Source organism: Megascapheus bottae, chromosome 13 (genome assembly GCF_031878675.1).
Source record: "Megascapheus bottae isolate mThoBot1 chromosome 13, mThoBot2.hap1, whole genome shotgun sequence".
In the NCBI taxonomy this organism is placed as follows: domain Eukaryota; kingdom Metazoa; phylum Chordata; class Mammalia; order Rodentia; family Geomyidae; genus Megascapheus; species Megascapheus bottae.
The window spans coordinates 59,707,427-59,726,586 of record NC_143521.1 but is presented as its reverse complement, the minus strand read 5'-3'; the positions used below and the strand labels follow the sequence as shown (position 1 = coordinate 59,726,586).

The 19,160-nt window shown below is 54.0% G+C and overlaps 1 protein-coding gene across 1 annotated transcript in view; it reads left to right on the top strand.

The window, feature by feature from the left end:
- Window positions 1-19,145, top strand: part of Nsd2 (nuclear receptor binding SET domain protein 2) — a 67,643-nt gene extending 48,498 nt beyond the window's left edge. Inside the window, 13 exon segments of the mRNA XM_090343924.1 lie at window positions 3,551-3,682; window positions 4,284-4,407; window positions 4,933-5,133; window positions 6,304-6,483; window positions 6,611-6,767; window positions 6,910-7,115; window positions 8,817-8,920; window positions 9,969-10,238; window positions 11,199-11,315; window positions 13,699-13,840; window positions 13,966-14,072; window positions 14,299-14,503; window positions 16,105-19,145. Coding sequence (XP_090200050.1) covers window positions 3,551-3,682; window positions 4,284-4,407; window positions 4,933-5,133; window positions 6,304-6,483; window positions 6,611-6,767; window positions 6,910-7,115; window positions 8,817-8,920; window positions 9,969-10,238; window positions 11,199-11,315; window positions 13,699-13,840; window positions 13,966-14,072; window positions 14,299-14,503; window positions 16,105-16,379 — 2,220 coding nt within the window. The 3' untranslated portion in view covers window positions 16,380-19,145.
- Window positions 19,146-19,160: the final 15 nt, after the last annotated feature.

The following is a 19,160-nucleotide window of genomic DNA, read 5'->3' as shown; positions in this document are numbered from 1 at the left end:
TTAGCAGACAAAAATAAAGTTGGATTGGCATTCTTTTTCTTGTTTGTATAGGAAGGGTGAGAGACATGCTCTTAAGAGGCTTTTTTTTTTTTTTTATACCAGCAAGGGGACCCCTGTAACAATGTGACAGGCCTCATTTCGTCAGACTCCCCTGTAACTGCGTGGTTCCATGATAGGTGCACATTTGTTATTGTTTCTAGCCTACATGATTGCTGTTGTTGGGGTTTTTTTGTTTGTTTTTTGTTTGGAAACTCTTTGGCAGGATTTTGAGCATGGATCGAGGGATATTGTATTTTCAGAAATGACTGAAATGGGGTGGGATCCTGGCCTGGCTGCAGGAGTATAGCTTAACTTACGTGAGCCAAGCAGACCTGCAGTCCTTTGGTTCTGTAGGCTTCCAGACAAGGACATCTGCTGCTGCTGTGGCTGTCAGCCCAGGCCTCTCCCAGCCCCGCCACTGCTGAGGAGACGTGGTAGACTCGCTTTACTCTTGAAAAGGGACAGGCTTTACTGGGGGCAGGAAATGTGGATACCTGTGCCCATAGCCCCTCTTACTCCTTGCTGTCCTCCTCAGGCTGTTTGACTCCACAGAAGCCTCGTAGATTAGGTAAAGCACAATGACACTCCATAAGCTATTATTTTTTTTCCCTTCTCTTCCCTTCTCCTTCCCTTCTTTTTCCTTCCTTCCTTCCTTCCTTCCTTCCTTCCTTCCTTCCTTCCTTTGTGTTCTCATAATTTACTTCTGGCCCAACCTAACCCTAGCATTTAGGAGCAACTAGGAAGGTTCTAGTTTTATGTAACCCAAGGGGTCATTTTTTAATTTAAAAAAATTGAACTTTAGGATTTTAGATGATGAATAACTTACTTTAAAATTATTTTAATTCCCTCTCAATATTTCACTGTGATGTTAACCTGGAAGACCTGTCTGAGATTAGTCTTTTTAATTTGAAGCTCGTTATTTCTGCTGAGCACAGGTTCTTAGCATTTGTAAACCTCACTCTGTGAACCTACTTCTAGTTATCATTTTTTTTCTTTACAAAAGCGTAACTTGAAAAACGATTGTTGGTTTATAGAAATATTTATTGTTCAAGGTCTGTAATTGTATTTGAAAATGATGTAGTATTCAAATTGTGAAGGGATTTGTTTTGTCAAATAATGAAAACCTTGATGTGTGTAACAGCACGTGAAGGGCTGGGCTCCCTGTGGCAGGCAGCCACACTGCTCCGGGCAGGCGTTCGGAAGATGCCTGCTGGCCCTATGTTGAGGTGACGCCATCTTGACAGCCCCTGTGGTAGATGGAGGAGGCTGCATCCCTGTCCCTGGAGCAGTGTATGTCTAAGGCAGATAGGGGACTCAGCATTGTCACATACTGAATAGAGAAAGGAGACAGCATTTTCAGACTCCAGGAGACTTTGTAAAGTCAGGAACTAAGCTGCTTGGAAATCAGTGCCACAGAATGTGGCCTTGGTGGACGCGGGAAGCAACAGGAAGGTTCTTGACAGTCTGTGTCGAGTCAGTCGCTACTTTTCTTTTTTCCCAATACATCCTGTTGGATATGGAATAGATCGTAGATGTCGTAGACTGAGATCTGGGACTGTGTTGGGACCGGACAGGTGATGTGTCACTTCCACAAATGGCATCTCCAAGTAAGCCTGTCGCCTGTTGCGTGTGGAGGTGGAGCCTGCGGCTGGAGTGAGGCACACACTTGGCTCTTCTTGCGGGTTGGTTGCTGAGCAGAGAGCCGAGGGACCCTCCTGACTGGCTAGGGGTCAGTCCACACGCTGGGGAGAGGCGGGGGGGGGGGTCTCCGCCATCCTGTCATGGACTGTGATATTGTAAGGTCTATATTCTGTATGCAGATCTCAGACCCCAGCAGGAAAAGAGCCTCATGTGTGTCGTTAACATTTATATTACCATTCAAAATCTGTATTCAGTGTTTTATTTCCTCAAAACAAACTTTGTTAATTTAGGAGATATCTCCAAGTGGAAACGTGCTAACTTTCTGTAAATCTTAAATAAAAGGTGCTGTTCCTTCCTCCGACCCAGGACTGGTTTGTGTTTTCTGTCTTTCTTTCCATACTTTAAAAAAATAATTTTTTTTAAGCTTTGAAATTTGTTTCAGCCACAATAGGGGAAGACTTGGGTTGGTGGCTAGAGCCTTGGGCTCTCTTGCCTTGACTGTGTGGAGGGGCCTCTCCGTGGGCTTCTGGAGCCCTGGGAACTTCTCTCTGAGCAGGGCTTTGTGGCTGCTTCCTCACGCCCCATCTCCCACTGCCCATTCGTCTCACACAGTCGTACTCAGAGAGACCCTGCCTGTAAGCCTATCTGTAATGGCCGAGCACTGAACCCAGATCATTTCACACGACCCTTCTCTGGATGTTGAGGTAGGGGTACCGTGGGCCCTATAGTCATCACTATCCCGGCTCCCGGTGACACTGTTCTGGTCTGGCCTCCTTGGTGCTGTTTCCATCTGCCTGCAAAACATGGGAGAAAAGCCAAAGGCTTCCTTTCCCTTAGCGCATCACTGGATGCTTGCCTGGCCTGCCCCACTCCTTGACGCACTGGAGCCCTTTACACCACTGAGTTCAAGTCCCCACACACCAAGGACTTTTCCTTCTCCCTGTCATTTCGGTGCGCTAGACCTGAAAAGGCCCTTGGATAAGACAACAGGATTGGTCATATTCCCTTGTGGGGTTTGGCTTTGTTTCTCATTGTGGCCCAGTGTCAGGATCTAGCTTTGTGTCCATCAGAAAACAGCAAATCCACGCTTGATTACTTGTGATTATTCAGTGTACACTTTGTTACATCTCCAAAATTTGGTTTACGATCCTTATTTACCTGGTGCCAAAGTCATGTTGGTGTTTTTTCCCCCCTGCCTGGATTAGATAGCCCAGAAGGTTTTGCGGTACTTCTTTATATATCACTGCTTGTTGAGTTTGAGTCTTACCTAACGGTCTCTGACGGAGAGAAGAGACTGTGACGGGGGCCGGGAGTCTTGTGTCCTCCCCACGGTCTGCACCTGTTCCCAGCCTTTTCCTTGGACTCCAGTGCTGACGAGGGCAGTCCTTGGTGCAGGTCTGGAAGTCTGCCCTGACCCAAGGGTCGGTGCTCTGGTGTTGACAGATGTTTCCAGAGGAGCACAGTGTCCACCTGGCCACGAGCAAATGCCATGACCACCCGTGAATAAAGCCTTAGGCTTTGTCAGGTCACCTTGATTCTTTATAAACTCACTTGGTATCTAGACTTGAACAGATGGAGCAAGTGTCAGAATGTTGGTCTTGGAGCCTGGCTTTGTCGATCTAGTAGAGAAAGTTGGGTTTTCGTGAGTGACCTCATTTTGGAGGAACACTCCAGGTATCCGTGTGTGTGCTTACTGTTGAGCTGAGTTCTCTGCACCGCTCTGCTGACTCTTCCCACCAGAGCCGGTGGGTGGTGTGCAGCCACGGTGCCTCCCCAGGAGCCGTGGGGCAGGGTGGCAGGTGTGTTGAAGGCATGACCACCCCCTGCTTTCTGTGCCTAGTGAACTGTCGTCCACCTCCTTCATCTCCAGGTCTCAGACAGCCCGGGAGACGAGCCCTCGGAGTCCCCGGATGAAAGTGCAGACGAAACACAGACTGAGGTGTCCGTCTCATCTAAAAAGTCGGAACGAGGAGTAACTGCCAAAAAGGAGTACGTGTGTCAGGTGAGGGGCAGGCCGTGTCTGATCTGCGGGTGAGAGTGTCTGACGTGTCCCTGGGTATAGCAGTGCCCAGAGTCTCCTGTGCCCTCTCAGACCCTAGTTCTCTGCACCTCCCCACCCGCCCATTCCCATGCCTATCCTATACCTCCCATAGGCAGTGTGCTGGGGTCACACGACGCCGTGTGCTGCGCACACATGGACATGGGTGGTGTGGTCTCCCTGCTGACACGGACGCCAGAGATCGCATCCCTAGAGCGGCGCTGATCCAACTTCCCTGTGCTTTAGCCCCTCCCCTGCCCGAGGAGGGCCAGTCCGGGCATCCTGTGGGAATTGATTTGCTCGCATATAGAGCTGGCCCGCAGCGCAAGTCCTGGCACACCACAAAACACCGAGGGGTTTCTTGATTCTCAGCTGTGACCTTGAGGACTTCAGTCTTCTGTGTCCCTGACCCGTGCTGCGGGGCCAGTCCCCTCCTGTAACGTGTCAGTCTCTGACCCTCCCAGGCATGCCACTTGACGGTGGCTGCCTTTGGTGGTATGCAGTAGAATGGGGTGGTTCTTGAGGTAGGGAGGGTGTGCTCAAGGCCCCTCTCTTGTTCCCGCAGCTGTGTGAGAAGCCGGGCAGCCTCCTGCTGTGCGAGGGCCCCTGCTGCGGTGCCTTCCACCTGGCCTGCCTCGGGCTTCCCCGGAGACCGGAAGGGCGCTTCACCTGCAGCGAGTGTGCCTCAGGCAAGTCCTGGCGCAGGAGGCCCACTGCCTCGGCCACTTCCTCTCCCGGTGGCTTCTACTGCTTGCATGGCAGTCTCCTCGTTCCGTCATGTCCTTGCCTCTGAGGGGCCTCGCCTGAGCCTGCAGTTGGGGCTGAATCTTCAGCTTGCGCTGTGTTCCAGTCGGGCAGGAGGGCGGCTGCAAGCCACCTTGTGTGGTCCTGCTCAGCCTGTGGCTGCAGGCCAGGAGAGCCTTGTGCTTAGCAGACTCCCCACTCAGCTCCCCCACCCCAGGCAGTTCTTTACCCCATTTGACGGGCATCTCCAGGAACATGAAGTTAGTCTTGTGCAGAGGACTCCTGTAGCTTGGGCCACTGCAATGCAGTGACTTTCCTCAGTCTCAGGTGACACTGATGCTCAGGCTGTTCTGAACAACACCTGGGCCCTCAGAGGTACCTGAGCTGCCTCTAGCAGCCCTTGACTTCTAGTGACAGTTCAATTCTTGTTCTTTGTACCTTTCTCTCCTCCCTCTCTTTAACCGTGTTAGGGATTCACTCATGCTTCGTGTGTAAGGAGAGCAAGACAGAGGTGAAGCGCTGTGTTGTAACTCAGTGTGGAAAGTTTTACCATGAGGCTTGTGTGAGGCAGTACCCCCTCACCGTGTTTGAGAGCCGAGGCTTCCGATGCCCGCTGCATAGTTGTGTGAGCTGCCACGCCTCCAACCCATCTAACCCACGGCCCTCAAAAGGTAGGTAACTCCCTAACTGGGAGGGAGGGAGGGAGGGAGCTTTCTGGCTTGGGTATGGATTCAGGAGGTAGGTTTGCCAGGTGTTTGTTTATGTGTTTTGTGGGTCATGGGGCTTGAACTCTGGGCCTGGGTGCTGTCCCTTAGCTCTTGGGCTCAAGGCTGCCTCCCTACCCCTGGACCCACAGCACCACTTCTGGTTGTGTGGTAGAGATAAGAGCCGCATGGACTTCTTAGTGCCCAGGCTGGCTTTGAATGGAGGTCCTCAGATCTCAGCCTCCTGAGTAGCTAGGATGACAGGCGGGAGCCACCACACCTGGCTATTGTCAGGTTGGTTGGTTGGTTGCCAAAGGTCGTGACCTCTGTCTCTGGGGGGGCGGGAGGGCCTCCCATGTTTCTGCTGACTCAGCACAGGGTGAATCCAAGTTTTCTCTGGCTCTGCACCCACCCTATATTCTCTTCTTTCCTCCTCCAGTGTCATCTTCAGGACAACTCCTTGGATTTGCTTTACTTTGGCCTGAAGGGCCTTCCACACATAAGGAAAACTTGTTTCTTTTGCAGTAAAGAGGATGGAGGCCCCAGCCCCTGGGGAAACAGCTCTGTGCTGGGTGCAGCTGTGCCAGTTGGGAGGGCAGGTCCTTTGTCACTAGGGCACTGTGTGTATGTGTTGCTCTGTCCCTTTCTCTGCCTTTGCCTGTGCCTGCCAGTCCTGGAGCTTAAACTCAGGCCCTGGGTGCTGTCCCTTGGCGTTTATGCTCAAGGCTAGCACTCCACCGTTTGAGCCACAGTGCCACTTCTGGTTTTCTGTGTTCATTGGAGGTAAGAGTCTCGTGGACTCTCCTGCTCTGGCTGGCGTTGAACTGCCGTCCTCAGTTCTTTCTTAGCCCTTGAGTCGGGATTAGGCCGTGAGCCCCAGTGCTGGCTCACGGTGCTTTGTTTTTTTTGTTTTTTTGTTTTTTTTTTTGCCAGTCCTGGGTCTTGAGCTCAGGGCCTGAGCACTGTCCTTGGACTTTCTCAAGGCTAGAGCTTTACCACTTGAGCCTCAGCACCACTTCCGGCTTTTTTTCTATGTATGTGGTAGCAAGGAATGGAACCCGGGTCTTCATGCATGCTAGGCAAGCACTTTAACCACGAGGCCACACTCCCGGCCCCTCACGGTGCTTTTGACTGCAGGTAAAATGATGCGCTGTGTCCGCTGTCCCGTCGCCTACCATGGAGGAGACGCCTGCCTGGCCGCCGGGTGCTCAGTGATCGCTTCCAACAGCATCATTTGCACAGGCCACTTCACGGCCCGGAAGGGGAAGCGGCATCACACCCACGTCAACGTGAGCTGGTGCTTCGTGTGCTCCAAAGGTGAGAGGGTGGCACTCATCCGCCGCGGTCTCCTCCAAGGCGTGGGGGGGGGGCTAGAGCCCCCTGCTGCGTCCCCCTGCTGCATCCCCCTGCTGCATCCATCCTCACCAGCTGGCTCCTCCTGCAGGGGGCAGCCTGCTGTGCTGCGAGGCCTGCCCAGCCGCCTTCCACCCTGACTGCCTGAACATCGACATGCCCGACGGCAGCTGGTTCTGCAACGACTGCCGGGCCGGGAAGAAGCTGCACTTCGAGGACGTCATCTGGGTGAAGCTGGGGAACTACAGGTAGGAGGGACAGGGCCTGCGCTCTCACGTCCTCGCTCTGTTCACGTGTGTTTGTTTTTCACTTTATAGTTCTTGAAAGTATTCAAATGATTGTCGCTCTCTCTGAAGAGTCTGTGAATCCTGTTTTTAATATTTATAATAGATGGTGGCCGGCAGAAGTTTGCCATCCCAAAAATGTTCCCCCAAATATTCAGAAAATGAAGCACGAGATTGGAGAATTCCCTGTGTTTTTCTTTGGGTCTAAAGATTATTACTGGACGCATCAGGCTCGCGTATTCCCGTACATGGAGGGGGACCGGGGAAGCCGCTACCAGGGGGTCAGAGGGATTGGAAGAGTCTTCAAAAACGGTATGGAGATTTCCCGGCAGCGAGCCGGGCTCTGCTCCCGTGTGCTCCGCCTCCTCACTTCTTCTGCTCTTTTGAAACATGATCTTTCCAGTTTCTTTCAAGTTGAGTTACGTCAGTTATGTGGGGGGGGGGGGGGTCATGGTTGCATCTCCACACGTGTTCACACTGAAGTCCAGTCACTTTCCCCTGCTGTCACACTCCCTGCGTCTTTCCTCTACGTGTCCCCAACGCTTCCCTTGTTGTCATAGTTGCAGAGTGTGTTTCGTTAGTATTCTCTTTTCATTGCCCCTACCCCCATCTCTGAGCAAACCCCTCAGTAGTGTCCCCCACCCTCCCCAAGTTTGCCCTCTCACCCATCCTTATCCTTTGTTGTTTCCCCATACTGTGCTCACATACACTTGAGATGTGTAACACACTTACTTACCCTCTTTTTTTTTTTGTGGGTCATGGGGCTTGAACTCAGCCTGGGCACTGTCCCTGAGCACTTCAGCTCAAGGCTACCACCCTACCCTTGCCCTCCTTTTCTTAAATTCCCATTCTTCCCTGTCCTCTTCTTAGAAAGTAGTCCCTTAGCTGGATTCAGAGAGGTGATCTATGTAGAGAATATTGGACTGTGTATTCTGGCTGTGCTTTTAGATTAGAAAAAAGTAACATGGCTCTTGCCTGGAAACCTAGCTATTCAGGAGGCCGGATTAGAGAACTGTGGTTCAAAGCCAGCCTGGGCAGAAAATTCTGCAGGACTCTTATCTCCAACCAAAGTACTCCAAAAATGCTGTACTAGAGGTGTGGCTCAAGAGGTAGAGTGCCGGGTGAGCCCGAGGTCCTAGGTTCCAAACACCAGTAGTGGCATTTGAAGACAAATAAGAGTAGAGGTTCCGGGAGATTGCTTCCGAGGCAGAGACTGGGAGTGCTGCCTGCTGGGCTAGTGTGTGATTCCTTCATTCAGTGAAGTTGTTTTTCAGTCCTAACTGCAGATGCTTCCTGTGGCTGCCTGCGTCAGAGGCAGATCTGTGGTTCTGTGGCCAGGCCTTGATGCCTTATAGTGTTGAGTGGGCCTTTCTAGGAGGTGTGCTGTACTGGCTTCCGCAGCAGGGCTAGCAGCAATTCCGGGACCCAGGCAGGCAGGAGAAAGGACTGCATGCGGCCATGGCACAGGAGGAGTTGGCAGTCGCTGCAGGTGGAGGGTGTCAGGGAGAAGACATGGTGCTCATGGAGAGTGCAGGGAGAGCCAGGCTGTGCTGTGGCCTTGGGTGGCATGTGCCATGGCACATGGGCTGTCTAAGCGCAGTGGTCAGCATGTGGAGAAGGAAGGGGGTTCTGAGGTAGGGAATTATTCAGGGGGCGTGGCGGCCTCACGCCCAGCCTAGGCCCGGCCCAGCTCGCCTGCGAGTTTGCTCTCAGCGCTGCTAGAGTGGCGATCCTTCTCGGCCTCGCGCCTGGGCTTGCTTACCTGACAGAAGCCCTCGCTCGGCCCCCTGTGCACGCAGTCCACGGGAGCTCGGCACCAGGCCCTCCAGGGCCGCTAGGACCAGGCGTGTTGGTGCCATTTACCATGTGGAACAACCTACCATCTCAGGGTTCTGTAGCCTTGGGTTTTGTGGACGTCAGTGACTGTGCCTACCAGTAATGTTAGCGTGTCATTAAAATACAGAGTTCTGAAGGTGCGTGTTTGTATTTACTAAACTCTTTTGGACTTTTCAGCACTGCAAGAAGCCGAAGCCCGTTTTCGGGAAGTCAAACTCCAGCGGGAAGCCCGGGAGACACAGGAGAGCGAGCGCAGGCCCCCCCCATACAAGCACATCAAGGTGGAGTGCTTGGGATGTGTGTGTGTGTGTCGTGCGTCTGTGTGCATGAGGCTTCCCCGCTCAGTGGACTGGGAGTGGGCCTTGGCTCTGGGTTCTGTGTGCCAGGCTGTGGCTATGAGAGGCTGCGGGGGCTGTGCCCAGCCACAGGTGTGGTGACCTTGGAAGGGAGGTTCAGCCCGACAACCAGAGAAGGGAAAGAAGTGGCACCTTGACCGGGTCCACAGTGTCAGGGAGGCAGGCTCAGAGAAGACGCTCGTCCTCCGCCGCTGGCCCGTGTGAGCAGGATCCTCCGAGGCGTGTGGCCCCTGGGCTGGCCCGTTGGCGTTCCTGCCTGGCCCAGAGGCCTGAACCAGTGAGCTGGTGCCACCCGGTTCTGCTGCCTCTAACCCCAGCTCTACCACACGCAGCTCTCTGTGCGTGAAGAAGGCACTCGTTTCATTTCTGTTCTGGAATCAGAGAGCACACAACTTGTGTCTTGTATAGAATCCTAGGAGTGTGGTCTCCACACCATGGCAAGGACACTTTGCCCACACCCCGATTCTGCCTCCTGCTTAACATCCCCCCACCCCCACATGGGCGCATGGTGATGGGAGGTCAGGCCCACAGCCATCCACCTCCTTGAGCGCCTGTAGACGCTTCCACTTTTCACTGGTTGGCTGGAGAGAAGTGTCTCATGGACTCTCCTGCCCAGCCTGACTTCAAACTGATCCTCAGACCTCAGCCTTCTGAGTAGCCAAGATTGCAGATGTGAGCCACCATTGCCTGGCTGTCTCTCCTGATCTTCTATCATGTTGGCTGGCTCAATGCCAGCTGGCATTCAGCAGTGCGGGAGGCAGACATTAAGACGGGGAGGGGATTGGCCAGCCTCACGTGCAGAACTCCCGCCTGAGGATTGCCGAGAGGGCTGAGGAGCCTTGCCCAGGTGTGGCATGGCCTGTGAGGAAGCCTGGCCTGTCGGGTCTGCCAGCTTGCCCTGCTAGGAGAAGGTGGAGAGGGGCAAGCAGTGGGGCTTGCACAGGACCAAGATGGCTGGCTTTGTTTCCCACAGGTGAATAAGCCTTATGGGAAAGTCCAGATCTACACAGCTGACATTTCTGAGATCCCAAAGTGCAACTGTAAGCCCACAGACGAGAACCCCTGCGGCTCTGACTCAGAGTGCTTGAACCGAATGCTGATGTTCGAGTGCCACCCGCAGGTGTGCCCTGCCGGCGAGTACTGCCAGAACCAGTGCTTCACCAAACGCCAGTACCCGGAGACCAAGATCATCAAGACAGACGGCAAGGGGTGGGGCCTGGTCGCCAAGAGGGACATCAGAAAGGTGCGTTCTGCCCCTCCCCACGCGTGAGAAGGGAAGGCTCATGGTTGCGTAGATCTGCCTGTCTTGTGTGTGTGTACGTGTAAGAATGATACTTAAAGTTGTTTCTCAGACTGAATTACTTATATATAATTGAACATTGCGGATCCTAGCGCAAGTGGTATCGACGCTCACAGCCCCCGCCCCCCCGCTTTTTTTTTTGCCATTCCTGGGGCTTGAACTCAAGACCTGGCACTGAGCTTCTTTTGCTCAAGGCTAGCACTCTACCACTTGAGCCACAGCATCACTTCTGGCTTTTTCTGTTTAAGTGTATGGTTTGTGAAGGAACTGGCAGGGCTCTCAAGCTGCCAGGGAGCAGCTCTAAGATGGGGTCCTTAGCAACACTAGCACTGACCTTTTTTGGGGGGTGGGGACAGTCGTAGGGCTTGAACTCAGAGCCTAGGCAGTGTTCCTGAGCTTTTTTGCTCAAGGCTAGCATTGTACCATTTGCACTAGAGCTCCACTTAATAGCTTTTTGGTGGTTTCTTGCCAGGCTGGTTTCAAAGTGCGATCCTCAGCTCACAGCCTCTTGAGTAAGCAGGATTACGGGGCGGGGGGGTCGTTTGCCTCAGTCCCCAATTGAATTTACAGGTGTATGCTGTGTGCAGAGAGAGAGGGGGGCTTATCCTGACACCAAGGGACTGTGGTCTCGGTGCAGAGGCCCTGCCCAGAATACCTCACGCTGACCCAAAGCTTCCTGCCACATGGCTCCCATGCCCACAGGGCTTTTGATGTGCTCCAGGAGGCGGGCGTTGTGGCAGCCGGGCTGGGAGGCCTCTGCGTGGGGAATCCTAGAGACCACGTGGCTTCACTCCAGTGGTTGAGCGCTTATGATGGCCGTGTGCCCTGTGCCGAGGCAGCCGGGGCTCAGGCCTGCCACTGAGCAGCGGTCGGCACGTCCTCACCCCACGTTTCTGGTTCCAGGGAGAATTTGTGAATGAGTACGTTGGCGAGTTGATTGACGAGGAGGAGTGCATGGCGCGGATCAAGTATGCACACGAGAACGACATCACGCACTTCTACATGCTCACCATAGACAAGGTACCGCTGCCAGGCGCAGGGCTCCGCCCGCGCGCCCCGCCTCGCCCTCGCACAGGGCTCCGCGCCAGCCTCTCGAGCACCTGGGTGCCCGCTGGCGTGCAGAACCGCTCGCTGAGGCTGCCAGGGAGCAGTGAGAAGAGCTCCGTCGGCTGCGTGGTGGAGTTGTTGGACCCTAGGTTCTGTCCCTCCATCTACTCATACTTGTAGGCGGGCGCTCCAGCCCCTAAACTATGCCCGGCCCCTTTTACTGTTTTTCATATTGGGTTAAGAAATGTCGAGCCCCAGTCGAGAGGATCAATCCATCACACAGTGTGAGGCCTGTCTGGGGAAAAAGCAAAAGAAGTTCAAGACAGTCACCAGCGGCAGCCACCTGTTAGCTGCCGCAGATTCAGAGCGAGACCATGTCTGGTGTGCACGCCTGTCTTGTATGACGCACGGACGCTGGGTCACGAGCTGGGTCACTACCTTGAAAATAACCAGTACAAAGCCCGCAGTGTGACCTAGTAGTAGAGCGCTCGCGTGGTGTGCATGCAGCCCTGGGATCGACTCCCCAGAACCACACTCATAGAAAAAAGCTGGCTGTGGTTCTGAGACTCAAGTGGTAGAGCTCTAGCCTTGAGAAAACCCAGGCTCAGACCCTGAGTTCAAGCCCAGGACTGGCCCAAAAGAAAAAAAACGGATGCAGAGGAGCATGGCTCAGATGGTAGAACACCACTTAAGAAGCACAAAGCTCCGAGTCCCACAGCGCCTGGGACAACAGAGCAGGAGCCAAGTCCCACGCGTGTAAAACACAACTGGATGGTTAGGTGACAGCAATTTGCCTGGGCTATCTGACTGAAGCAAAAATAAAGCCCAGGATGTGAGAGGCATGAAACAACACATAGGCCATATAAAAATAAAACAAAGCTAGGGTGGTAGCCTTGCGCTGAAGAGCTCAGGGCAACACCCAGGCCCAGAGTTCAAGCCCCATGATGGACCCCAAAAAATGAAAGTTAGATTCCATCTAACTTTCCATCTAGAAAACAGGAAGTGGAGCTTGGCTCAAGGGTAGGGCAGTAGCCTTGAACTGAAGAGCTCAGGGACAGCACCCAGGCTGAGTTTATGCCCAAGGGAAAAAAAGAACAAAAAAAAACCCTTTTGAGTATAAATTCTAGTATTACTGAAACTGTTTTGTAGCTGTATATTTTGTTTTCTGTATAATTTAGGTGATTAATGCACTTAACATTTAGTTCATCCTCTGGGGCACACGTAAGGATGCAATTTGTGCCGTCAGCCCAGTGGTGGGAGAGTGCCTTGAGTCTGTGTCACAGAATGTCACAAAATGTCTTCCGGGTGTGGCGTGGCGTGGCGTGGCGGCAGAGCCCCCGGCCAGCATGAGGAGGCTCGGATGGCAGCACAGAGCACCTGCCTCCTGCCGCCTCCTGCCGCCTCTTGCCTCTGTCTTCCATGTTTACGGTAGGAGGCATTGGGGTTTAAACTCTGTTTTGTGCTGTGCCATCTGAGCCAGGCTCCCAGCCCCTTTTGTTTCACTTGGTTTTTCAGTTGCAATCTTGCGGTGTTCCTCCTGTCTCTGTCCCGCCTGCCTTGGGTTCTCATCCCGGGCGAGGCCCCACAGCGCTGCCCAGGCAGGACTACACACCAGGGCTCAGGCACTCGTGGAACTCGGGTTGCCTGGCTAGCCAGGTCACCGGCCAGTGTGTCACACCACACCCCGCCCTCTTTCTCAGGGTGGCTTGTTGGCGGTCTCCTGGGAGGTGTGCAGGGCCTGCTGCCCTCAGTACACTGCTTGTGAGGGTCAGCTCACCCTCTCCGTGCAGACACCCTGCGTGAGTGCTACTGCCCAGAGCAAGAACCTCCCTGAGGAACGGGGTGCGGCCGCTGTGGGCTCTGGCTTTCAGGATTGACTCCGGGCTTTAGGTGCTTGACTTTTTGTTTTAACCATCACTTCCACCATCTCAGCATCTGTCTGTGCCACAGAAGTGAAGTCACAGCCCCTTCACAGCTCTGCTGCTCTTCTTGCACGCGTGGAGGGTGGGAGCATCCTTCCTGTTGGTGGTCCTTGTTGACAGCTGCTTCTGCGGGCCGCCTCTGCTGGCCTTCACTTCCTGTGACACCCGTTTCTGGGTTGGCAGATGGTGTCTGTCTCACTGGTTTTGATTTTGGTGGTACGGACGGTATGGGGTACCAGATGGTGTGGGGTGCTGGCTCACTGCTGACTAGGGCCTGGTCCTCTCCGCCCGGAGTTAACCTGCCCGGACTGGCTGGGGATGTCCTGCCTGAGCAGGTGTGGGGCGCCATGACTTCCAGCACAGGTGACAGTACCGGGAAGTGGCCCTGGACAGATGACCAGACTGCAGGACTCACCCGACTCTTCCTCCCGCAGGACCGCATTATTGATGCTGGCCCCAAGGGAAACTACTCTCGATTTATGAACCACAGCTGCCAGCCCAACTGCGAGACCCTCAAGTGGACTGTGAACGGGGATACCCGCGTGGGCCTGTTCGCTGTGTGCGACATTCCGGCAGGTAGAGAGAGCCCTGCAGCAGGCTGGCATGCTGGGCCTGGCTGGGCCGGGGGCTGCGGGGGGGGGGGGGCAACCTGGACGCGTGGAGGGCCCAGGCTCCCCTTGCAGCGCCATCTTCTCTTCCAGGGACGGAGCTAACGTTTAATTACAATCTTGACTGTTTGGGCAATGAAAAGACGGTCTGCCGGTGCGGGGCCTCCAACTGCAGCGGCTTCCTGGGGGACAGGCCAAAGGTAGGGTCGGGGTGGCTTCCCCTGGCCCCCCTCCTCACCCTCCCTGAGGAACGCTGCCCCAGCAAGCAGACCAGGGCCCTGGGGGGGGGGGGTCCAGCAGACCAGGGCCCGGGGTGGGGGGGGAGGTCCGAGGGTGACACCCAGAAGGGCAGCAGCGATAGCTTCACTTAGGTTTCTGGTTCAACGTTTTGTCTTTTATTGAACTGTGTCTGATTCTTAATTCTAGACGTCAGCTCCCCTCTCTTCAGAGGAAAAGGGCAAAAAAGCCAAGAAGAAAAGCAGGAGGCGCCGAGCCAGGGGGGAAGGGAAGAGGCAGTCTGAGGACGAGTGCTTCCGTTGCAGCGACGGGGGCCAGCTGGTGCTGTGTGACCGCAAGTCCTGCACCAAGGCCTACCACCTGTCCTGCCTGGGCCTGGGCAAGCGGCCCTTTGGTAGGTGTTGGGGCCCGGACCCCGCCCGGCTGCCCCCGTGGCTCTCTGCTGAGTACCCTTAGTACCCTTGGCCGCCTGCAAGTTGGCTGAGTGGAGGCTCAGGAAGCCTGCAGGAGTCTCAGGCCCGGCAGGCAGGCAGGCCGCAGCTAGAAAGTGTCTTCACCGTCCACTCTGCGGACTCCTCAGGCCTCTGGTGGGAGAAGTCAGGTGTGGCGCATGCTGCTGCACAGCAGAACTGTCCCTGTATCCTTGCCAGGCCGGGTGGGTGCCATCCCCAGAGATGAGATCAGGTTGGGGTACCACGGGCAAAAGACAGGGAATCGGTTGTGGGGAGCAGGCACTTCTGTCATCATCACTACATACTTCAGAGATGGCAGCCTCAGGGCAGAAAGGGACAGTTTCAGAATACACACACACACACACACACACACACACACACACACACTAGACATATATATGCACATGCATGTTTTATTATTATATACTTTTTTTTGGTCAGTTGTGGACCACAGCCCCGCTTCCACTTTTCTAGAGGTTAATTGGAGAAAAGTCTCACAGACTTGAATGCCTGGGCTGGCTTTGAACCACGATCCTCAGATCTCAGCCTCCTGAGTAGCTAGGAGGACAGGTGTGAGCCACTGGCGGCCAGCTATATATACATACATGTTTATACAGTATCTCCACACATACACTTTCTATAGGTTATGTGTGTACATGTGTGTGTACACACATACGGCATGGGTACAGCTTAAACTTGGGACCTCATCTGAGTTTTCCTTTCAAGGCTGGTGTTTCTACCTCTTGAGCTGGCTTTTTGCTGGTTCAAGATGAGTCTCTGAGATGTCTTGCTAGGCTGATGCAAACTCTGGTCCACAGATGCAGTCAGCTCCGGTGTTGTAGTTGAAGAGTACAAGTGTGAACCACCCGTGCTTGGCTAAGAAGGGATAAAAAGACAGATACTGACCCAGCAAGGTTCACAGATGAGCAAGAGGCCAGTGTCTGCGGGGCTGCCAGGCTGCCCGTCCTGTGTGCCCACTGCCACCACAGCACTCTGGCCACCCTGCTCGAGCACCAACGACTAGCTTTTCTTTGGCAGTTAAATGAAAAATAGGGTATTCGTTTGATTAGAGCCCCAAATCCTTGTCACCTACGCGTCACGATGTACCTCCTCCCTCAGCTGTTCGGGAGGCTGAGGCAGCAAGATGACAAGTTCAAGGACAGTCCAGGCTCCATGGGAGGTTCATCCGTTAAGTCAGGTGCCAGTGGCTCAAGACTACAATCCTAGCTGTCCAAGTGGCTGAGACCTGAGGATCGCTGTTGAAAGCCAGCAAGGGCAGGAAAGCCTGAGACTCGCTTCAAGTGAACCATCACAAAGCTGGGAGTGGAGCTGCAGCTCAAGTGATAGTGCTAGTCTTGAGCAGAAAGGCTCAGGGTCAGTGCCCAGGACCCAAGTTCAAGCCCCCAGGATCAGTATACATGTGCATGCACTCTCTCTCTCCCCCCTCCCTCCCTCCCTCTTCCTCCACATGCTGTGACCCTGGGCCTTCTGTCGCTGATACAGCTGAGGCTATATCCTTTTCCTCCTGTGTGTTTCCTTGCAGGGAAGTGGGAATGTCCTTGGCATCACTGTGACGTGTGTGGCAAGCCTTCTACCTCCTTCTGCCACCTGTGCCCCAACTCCTTCTGCAAGGAGCACCACGATGGCACCGCCTTCCGTGCCACCCAGGATGGAAAGACCTACTGCTGTGAGCATGACTTGGGGACAGAGTCCACAAGAAATGCCAAGACTGAGAAACCCTTTCCAGAACCAGGGAAGTCCAAAGGGAAGAGGAAGAGGAGGCGGTGTTGGCGGAGGGTCACCACGGAAGGCAAATAGCGCCAGGTGGAGGTGTAGTCAGATGAGGGGCAGCTGGAGCAGCCAGTCCTGCCTGGAGGGGAGGGGGAGCAGGCTGGCCCGACCACCCAGCTCGGCTCCTGGAGCTGTGACCTATCCAGGCCTTCAAGGGAGGGAGCACCTCCACACTGAGCCATCCCGAGGTGTGCTGCATCTGCACTGATGCCCTCACTCAGCCACCCGGGACAAAGCAGCCTCCCGACAGCATTACAGCTGCACTTGAATCTCCAGGAATGTCAAGGCTCCCTCCCTCCCTCCCTCCTTCCCTCCTTTACCCTCCCTCCCCAATGTTTAGGCTAAAGTTACCATTGAAGACAAATGGGCATGCGAACATGCTTATCTCACCTGAAACATATAGAATAGTATCTTCTAAAGGTCACTATTTAGCTTTTTTCCTGACGCTGTGTTCAGCTGCTGCTCCCAGCGCTGCCCACAGAGCAGGACGCAGGCCTGGGACGCCTGGAAACCCATCATTTCACATCCTTACTTTGCTGTTTTGTGCTAATGTGAATGCTTCCTCAAGATGCTTCTTTTCCGTGCATCTGAGGACCGGCCCGCGTGTGGTGGTTAGGCTACATCTCCTCCTGTCATGTTCTCTGTGCATCTGACCTGAAGACCAGGCTGGGCAGTTCTGTCCACTCGGAGCTGCGTCTTCCCAGGTCTGCCCTCTGAACTCAAATTCATGCCAGCACTTGAAAGAACCCATTTTGTTTTTTTTCATTTGACGTTTCTCTGCCACTTTTTGGCCGTCGTTCTCAGTGTTTCTCAAATCGCCAGGAAAGCACACTTACTGCTGTGTTGGTGTGAGCTCTGTAGGGGCTGTGCCAGCCTGCCGAGACCACAGCTGCCCCCATAGGCACCTTGGCTTGGGCCACCGGCTGGAGCGTCCCCGGCTCAGCGGCCTGGCCTGGTAACTTTCCCTGTGCTTCACCCCAAAGAGACCCGAGAGGTGCCAAGTCGTCTGATTTTCTAGGAAGGGAGAGGGAAGAGCCAGGCAGCAGGTCTGTCCTAAGAACTTGTGCTGCGGAGAAGCTCAGTAGAGCTTCCTGATACAAGGTCCTGACACAGCTTCCTTGCCCCACTTCCGTCTTGTGCCAGTGCAATCTGTCTTGTGCCCCCACTCAAGTGATGGATGAGAAACGCAGGCCCAGGGCCACCACAAGCACTCACCAGAGTCCACCGACTGGTCATTGTTCCTTCTCCAGGCACAGTCCCTCGCAAAAGTAGCGTACAAAGGACCAAAAGAGAAAGCACCACCAGCAGCCTTCACGTGCCGCCTGTTACCTCTGGAGCCGCGCTGGCCTGCGCTTGGCTTGGTGAGAGCGGCTGGGAAATACCGAGCAGTGTAGACCCACCTCTGCCGAGCAGACTCACCAAGTGTTGGTCGGTTCCTAGATGTCTAGGTCTCATGCCACTGAATCCCGCAGGCTGTTCCAGTGGATGGCCAGGCAGCATTCCCACAGGCACGGGAACCTGGCCCTGGAGCCCAGGACCCTCCGGCTCCTTGCACATTTGCAGGCCAGTGTACAAACCGGTCTATCCCACACATAGTGTGACATTCGTGTCAGACACCAGGACTGGCTCTACAACGCACTCTGGGGAGCAGATTAACTTATTTTTGTACTTGACCATGATAAAATCTTTTAACAGTTATTGGGTCATTTTGGTATTCCAAATTATTTTTCTGAAACGTTAATGTTGCCATTTTTTTTTCCTTTGCAAGACCTATTATTGAACAAATAACACTAATTTTAAACCTAAGGAAAACAGGAAGTTTCCCAGAAGGTGACCGGCATCCCCAACCACGGAGGCGGCCAGTGCTCTGGGGAGACAGTTCTGAGGATTTGTTGACGTTGACCGCCATCTTCCATCCTCTGTCACTAATGTGAAGCAAAATATAGCGGCCCAATGCCTTGATTGATTCCCTGGGAGGGGAGCCACCTCACCACTGCACCTGCCCACAGGGATGGGACCAAGCGGTCAGTTCTGTCTAAATGTGGTCGCTAATGGAACAAAAGGGTGGGGGCCAGGGGCCTGCCCAGAATTCCTGGCCTTGCTGCCAGGGCCTCCTGGCACACTCAGGGTAGCGCTTCCAGTGCCCTCCAAGTATTTGTCTTGACGCCTGAAGCACGTTGTATGACGTGCCCATCTTTCAGAACTACCTTATTTTCAAGAATGAAAGATAAGTAAGCCTGTTTAATTAAAGTTAACACAAACTGTCAGTTGCCAAATACCTTTGTTTGTGAGAAGTGTAGTTGACTGTTGTAGTGTCAGTGTCGCCACGCAGTTGAGATGTGAAATGATGCCCTGTCAAGTCAGTTGCGTTTCGGTGTGCCTGTGGGTGTCTGGGCGTGCTGTGCTCCGAGGCCAGGCTCTCTTAGGAATGCTGGGTGCTACCGCCACGTTTGACAGATGTTAGACTTAAACTTGAAGTTCACTCTTTTGGGGGGGAGGGGGATATACTAAAATATAGACTTGAGAGTTACCAGTTGGGGAAAATAGCATTTAAAGGGGAAAGTTGTGTTTGGAAAACTGTGTATGAGTATTTTTTTATTAAAACAAAAACAAAACCTTTAAAGGCTTTTTAGAAACGTTCTATGTGGGACTGTTTTGACCTCCCCGACTGCTGAGGTGCTGTGAATGAATGCAAGGTGAGCTTCCCCCACCTGCTGCTCCTCAACTCTCACGTCTCGTGAAGCACTGCAGTTGGCATCTAGTTCCACTGCCTTCCCTGCCAGGACCCTGCCCTGCCCCGTCTCAGGC